General features: G+C 41.1%; 1 protein-coding gene across 13 annotated transcripts in view; it reads left to right on the top strand.

The window, feature by feature from the left end:
* Positions 1-7,500, top strand: part of LOC143032337 (uncharacterized) — a 463,022-nt gene that overhangs the window by 435,480 nt on the left and 20,042 nt on the right. For 11 of the 13 annotated variants that reach the window (XM_076196905.1, XM_076196914.1, XM_076196903.1 and 8 more), the window contains one exon: positions 3,768-3,953. The exons of the other annotated variants lie outside the window; for them this stretch is intronic. In XM_076196905.1, the coding sequence (XP_076053020.1) occupies positions 3,768-3,953 (186 nt within the window). The remainder of the gene's footprint in view (positions 1-3,767; positions 3,954-7,500) is intronic. 13 annotated transcript variants of the gene reach the window in all.

The raw sequence follows: 7,500 nt of genomic DNA, 5'->3' as shown, positions 1-7,500 counted from the left end.
ATTTTTTTCTTACTTTCTTAACATTTTATTTTTGTTACCTTTTCCATTAAGTTATATTGATACGTGTAACTTTTCTCCACAAATTCTATCAAAATTGAAATGATCATCATTTGCCCGCAGCAACGCGCGGGTAATTTGGCTAGTATATATATATATATATATATATATATATATATATATATGTATATATAGATATATATATATCTATAAGTATATATATATATATATATAAAAGTATATATATATGTATATGTATATGTATATGTATATAATGATAGTATGGTCGGGCGTATTTTTATAGGCGGCCGGGAACGATCACCAAATATTTTTTATGGCCTTATTAGATGGGCTTGATGTCGACTTGACTTGCTGTTAGTTAATCTTATCGTCTTAATCAATATTGCCTTATGGGTTCTAAATTTATTGTTATGTAGTGACATTCTAACAAGTTATGTAAGAGGTGGAGAAGATAAACACAAGAAAAACAGTTGCGTCCTTGACTGGTCCACACAAGTAAGGGATTGAATTGTGTAGTAAAATTTCAGATACTTTTATGTGTTTACGTTCTCCACCTCTCATTATTACTGTGTAATAATTATATATATGTTTTTAGTTTGTATGATACAGTCACTAATAAACAATTATTTCTCAAAATATATTTAGCCAACTCAGAACATTCTTAAAACGTTGTCATGAAAAACCTTTTAGAAGAAGGTGATCAGAATACATTCGTATCGGCATACTTTGAAAGATTTAGAAAAATTCAGAAAAGACTGCTAATGGCGGTAAACAGATCAACAAAAAAGTAATCATAGAATGATTGTATTTAGTAATCTTAACCCTTTCCATCCAGTAAACGCTTTATTTTATATAGCCTATTATTATCATTATCATTATTATGATTATCATTGTTTTATTTGTTTATCTATTTGGGCATTCAATCATTTGTTCATTTATTTTTATTGTTATATATATATATATATATATATATATATATATGTATATATATATATATATATATATATATATGTATATATGTATGTATATATATGTATATATATATATATATATTTATCCCTTTCTCTCCCTATATATATATATAGATAGATATATATATATATATATATATATATATATATATATATATATATTGAGAGAGAAAGAGAGAAAGAGAGAGAGGGAATGGTGCCTTGGTCGACTATTTCAAATCCCTCCGGGGAATGAATATCTCCTCTGTTCTTACTATCCAGAATGAAAAGTCTCAAACGAAGGAATGGGGTCGGGGGTTAGATCGTCGTACATAAATGATGTGATTGATCTGTCAAAGTATGCCGAACGAATTTCCTCAATTTTATTTCACAGTTAAGAATAGCTTAGTCTTCCTTCCTTTAATGGATGGTACACATTACAATGGAGTGATATTAACAGTAGCCTTGACTCAGTATTGTGTGTTTGTCCTTTTTTGTCTTGTGATGCAACGTGTTGTGCTCTGTTATGACAAATCACGTTTGATGTTATTTGCATCTGTGCCATGTGTGAATACTAACAGTTGAATTTCTCTTCTCCCTTTCTCTCCCCGTATCCCGCCTCTCCTATTCCACATGATCTAAATCCTTTTCCTTTTGTTTCCCTTCCTTCTGTCCCTGCTCACCACCGCCACCCATTTTCTTTTCGTCTACAAACGTTTTCTGTTGTATCTTCCCATTCCTTCTGGTGTCCTGATCACCAAATCATATTCTCTGTTCATGGTTCTTCAATAATGCTCTCTCTCTCTCTCTCTCTCTCTCTCTCTCTCTCTCTCTCTCTCTCTCTCTCTCTCTCTCTCTCTCTCTCTCTCTCTTTCTCTTTCTCTTTCTCTCTCTCTCTCTCTCTCTCTCTCTCTCTCTCTCTCTCTCTCTCTCTCTCTCTTTTCTCTTCCAAACTTTCTTTACCAACCCTGCTTCACTATATCATAACCCCCACTATCTTTCTCACACACACACGAAAATACACACACACATACACACACAAAACACACATACGAAAACACACACAAATACACTCATACACAAATACGCACACACACAAATACACACACACACAAATACACACACACACAAAACACACACGAAAATACACACACACATACATACACACACAAATACACGCACACACACACACACACACACACACACACACACACACACACACACACACACACACAGAGAATACACGCACACACACACACGAAAATACACACACACACACACGCACACACACACACCACGAGAATACACGCACACACACACACGAAAATACACACACACACACACACACACACACACACACACACACACACACACACACACACACACACACACACACACACACACACACACACACACACACACACACACACACACACACACACACACACACTCAACCTCGCCCTTTCAAAGCCTTTCACTTCCGATATCTTCCCTGTGCGTTCACTCATTGCCTGCCCACCACAGTCCCTTGGGCCGTGCGGCCATGATTATGCTGGAGGGCCTTCAGATAACCATCCCAGATTCAAAAAACAACGGGAGTGGGGCACCACCTCAGTAGCTAACACCAGCTCCCCCTTTTTTTATCCTTTTCCACCCACCCCAGCCCCACACACACGGAACCACAACCTCATAATACGTACATAACACGCACCCCATTCCTGACCTGTCTTCCTCCCTTTTCCCTGCACCTCAGTTTCATCGCCCTTGACCACCACATCCATCTCTTACCCGGCCCTTAGGCTGTGCTTAGATATTATCCAGCCCCTGGCTCGCTTGACTTACCACTCCCCCTTGTTTCCAGCCCTGCCACCGTCTGTTCTCGTCTCCTCTTTATCCTCACGCCTCGTTCCACCCCCCTTCCTGTACCACCCCTTCCTCCCTTCTGCTGACCCCCTGCCAGTTCCCCCAAGCCCCGTGCTGTCACGTGGAGGGCCGTCGAGCTAGTAACGAGTGGCGAGGCGAAAGAACGAGCGCGTGGCTTTGGCCGCGGTTTCGCTCCGTGCGCGTCCACACCTGGGCTTGCTCCCCTCCTCTCCTTTGGCGCACTCGCTCTGCCCCGCCCGTCGCTGCAACCCGAGGGCGTTAGGACACCCGGCCCCTCTCCAGCCCAACCTGACCGAACCATCCAGTTTATGTAATCTTACCTCATCGGGTCAGGGATAGCAAGAGTACAACTACTGTAACAGAAATGGCGTGTTCCTGTACCCAGAGTACACAGATCGAAAACGCACAGTGTTGTCATTCTTAATGGTTTATTTAAAGCCTTCATTGGCATACCCAGCACACGGGGTCGTTGGCTTCAGCTTGCAGCAGAGGAGACGAAGAACTTAACTGCTCTTTGCTCTTAACTCAATTAAGGAAGAAGCATTTTATTTCCAACTGTCAGTAATTGTAGTTATACTTTCTAAAGAATTATGCCTCGATAGTTAGTGGATTAAATGCAATAAAGGGAAAAAGGGTTCAAAATTGTCCTCCACTTTTGTATAGAACACTGGAACAACTGAACAGCCCCCCCAAAAAAAAATAATAAATAGTTTAATTGTACGAAAACTAATTTGGCTTCCCTTGTGACCCAGTTAAGCTGAAAATGCTAACCTAAGGTAAACCACCATTTGTTTCGTGTTTTGTGTTAACCAGTACTGGGCTTGATAACATATCCAGTAAACTAACACGTAAATAACCACGGCCGTCGTGTTTTCTTGCGCCCGGTTGACCAGTGGTGTTCATTTACTTCTTCAGTCCACTAGGAGAGACGCTCTCATCCATTGCCAAGAACCTCGAACTCAAGTCTTCAGAAACCCGCAGCCTCAACTTCGGGAACCTGAACAACAACCTCCTGAACTACCTTCCGACAGATGCGATAACTCGCCGCCACGACGACTCTCCTGAACTGGAAGAACTCAACAACGCTATCGAAGAAGTCAGGTTAGCTCTTCTTCCGAAAGAAAACAGAGTTCCTGGGCTGTTGTTGAGAGTGTACCACGACCCTTAGAAAATATACCAGCCTTAACATGTAGATAAAAGCTAACAGTGCACGTTGTGTGAGTTCAAGCAAATATATAAATAATGTCAGTTCACTTCTCTAAATCTGTGACATCATGAATAGGCGATATAGTCAACTGTCCCGTCTATTTATTGTCCCAGCTCCTTGCAAGCCTCTGCAGTGACGTCATGTCGTTTGCTTTCTTCCCGAAGTGAATCACTCTGTTATCATTTCGACCTTGTCTTAGACAATCCAGAACTTCGAGGACTTGGGGAATGCATTTGGATGTTGGAGTCTTGTCCAAGACCTCCAGGTCTGGAGATCTCGACGAGCATTTCGAGGACCAGGTGCCAAAATGAACATAAAACACAGTGCTGGTTCCGTCGCTTTCGTTATTTCCTGTGTCTTCTAGCCTAACAGTCGGACTTTGAGATTTTCGCACGCGCACACACACACACACACACACACACACACACACACACACACACACACACACACACACACACACACACACACACAGGAACAGGAGAAGCACAAGAGGACATGGAAAGAAAAAAAAAACATAGCTACAGAAGAGATCTGAAGAAAAAGTGGTGGGCACTTGGAACAAACAGGACAATGAAATAGTGTGCGCAAAAACCATTCATGAACTTTAGAGCAAACTAGACACTGCGAGATACAAAGGCGGGACACCACGAGCGTAGCTCCCATTCCTGCAAAATACATCTAGGTAAACACACACACACACACGCACACACACACACACACACACACACACACACACACACACACACACACACACACACACACACACACACACACACACAATATTGAGACGTGTGGGCGAGAAAGATTCCTGATTTTCTCACTAGGGCATTGTCAGAGTAATGCTGTTGCAGGATAAATACTAGTAACTAGAATAACTTTACTAGAAAGAAGAAAGGTAGTAATAGTACTGGAAGTATTAAGAGTAATATATTATGGTAGTGTTAGAAGACAATTCAGATTAATGATTGTAACAATAGCAGTAATAATAACAATATTAACCATCAAAGGGAACGTGTGATGGAAATAAGGGTAAGTGGTAAATAATAAGATTGGCATTTATTGTGTATTGCCTTTATTGTCAATTTGTCTCTCATGGATTAATGGGGTTAAATGGAGCAGGTAAAGTAGAGTAGAGAAGATTGGAATGCTTAAATGAAGATTGTGAATGGATGGGGATAACGCGACTCTAACGGACGCTCTTCGCATCTGCTTCGTAGCGGCGAGGGAGCGGGATCGCTTCATAGTGTGAGGTAAACCAGCTGAGGCAGCCGGGCCCTGCTGTGGTACACTGCCTTTGACCCGGGCAATGTCAATGTCGGAGCGATCTTTCAATTCCATGATACTGGGATGGGAAGGTTGGCTGAGTGCGTTCTATTTGTGTGTGGTGTGGATAAAGGAAGAACAAAACATCGTCGTCAGTCCCTCAAGGAAGGTCGGCAAGTACCAGTTGGGAGGAGGGGATTGTGATGGGTCAGCGTAAACAAATTTCTATATCACCCTGTGCGAGTCATTCGGACGTCTCCATACGGGTCGTTTTGGAAAACCCGTTTCTGGGCGACTGGTGCTCCAGCCATGTTTAACCTTATTGTAGCAATTACCAGATTACTCGCCATTTTCGATAGATATAATTCATTCCCTGCCGTTAGCGTATTTACGGTTATAGGCAGCTTTAGTAGTTGTCCTCGTATTTATTTTTCAATTCACTTTAAAACCTCAACCCCATTCGAGTTGGATGAATATCCTGTTTCACATAGAACTTGAAAATTACTCTTAAAATATCTTGGTAATATTTTATCGCACTCTATGTAATGTTTGCATCTCTTCATACTGTCATGAGTCAGGTCGAGGCATCAAGAAACGCCAAACAAAACACAAGAGTGACGTTAGGTCACAAAGGGGATCAAACTCGCTTGTTCAATAAGTAACCATAATGGCATTCATAATTCTTTAGATACTTGATAGTTTATGAATTAACACTAAATTATTTTTAGATCATTTAGCTCAGCATCCTGGGTGCGCCACCTGCTCGGTTCGGGAACAAATAAGTCGTTGGTTTTAAGTTAAATTTAGTAGCCCGAGATGATGCAGAACATCACGCTCGCATATTCGGACATGTGCCTGACTGGAATAGGGTTGAATATCTTGACAAGGGATTGGAAAGGGATTATGAGGAAAACTATTGAAGCTGCTTACAACCCTCTGTGGCAGAGCATACAAATGTGACGAGGTAATCTAATGACTGATAGAAAGGTAGTGTTACTGTGTCTTACATCTATTTTTATTTTTCATTTATGTTTATTTTGGAATGGATAGGGTGAACGGAAAATGGATTTCCGTGATGTAAGGAGACTCATCCGAGTTATCCGCACGGGACGTGCGGATAGTTTATTGTTAACTGTCACAAGATAACATTGTTGGTCGACATATTGAATCAAGAGATAGTACCAGCCCATCTTCGTACATTCTTTCACCTAACTCTTATTCAATATGATAATAACAATGATGATAATAATAATAATAATAATAATAATAATAATAATAATAATAATAATAATAATAATTATAATAATAATGATGATAGTAGCAGTAGTAGTAGTAGTAGTAGTAGTAGTAGAAGTAGTGGTAGTAGTAGTATATAATAACAATATAAGAATAATAACAATATGGAGTGGAAAATGGTGGTTGTTTGTTCATTATTGTTCATGTAGCAAGGAGCCAATGACAAGTTGTGTTCCAGAAGATGTTGCCTCGGCTTTCGCAGACTCTAAACCCGCAGTTCCACAGTGGTTGGCAACGGACCTTGCCATATATCTCTGAGAAAAAATATATTGTTTATTGCCCGTGTTGTTTGAATAAGGGACTGTTTTTGTGTCACCAACTTATGGTACAAGGAGGAAAGAAGCCATCGCGTTTGTCACCACTCCTTATGTGCAAAAGGTGAGGAGATGCAGTTGATTAATTGAGAGATCAGATGTCTGACTGGGAGAGAGGCATGGATGTTTGTGTAGCCATTAGTTCACCCTTGAACAGCATTTCTTAGAAGAATCCCTGATGTAAAACTAATCGGGAATTAAACTTAGCCACTTGTGTGTGTGTAATCACCTTGGTCTTTGGATCACGTGTTGGACTCGTGATCGACAGCTTTCCCTCCCGGAAGAGAGCTCAGAGCTCGTATGACCGATCTATGGGTAATGCTATGACCTTTCACACACACACACACACACCCAACTCCCCGCCCACGAGAGTCAGAGTAACGACCCGAAGCACAGCGATACCGAAATAATTTCCGCCCTGGGCAGGATTCGAACTGGTTACTGCGAGCACTACCGTACTTCCCAGTCCAGCGCTCTACCAACTGCGCCACCGAGTGTGTGAGTGTGTGTGTGTGTGTGTGTGTGTGTGTGTGTGTGTGTGTGTGTGTGTGTGTGTGTGTGTGTGTGT

This window comes from Oratosquilla oratoria, chromosome 13, assembly GCF_046742065.1.
Source record: "Oratosquilla oratoria isolate Oo_2021 chromosome 13, ASM4674206v1, whole genome shotgun sequence".
Classification (NCBI taxonomy): Eukaryota; Metazoa; Arthropoda; class Malacostraca; order Stomatopoda; family Squillidae; genus Oratosquilla; species Oratosquilla oratoria.
This window is presented reverse-complemented; position numbering and strand designations above follow the sequence as displayed.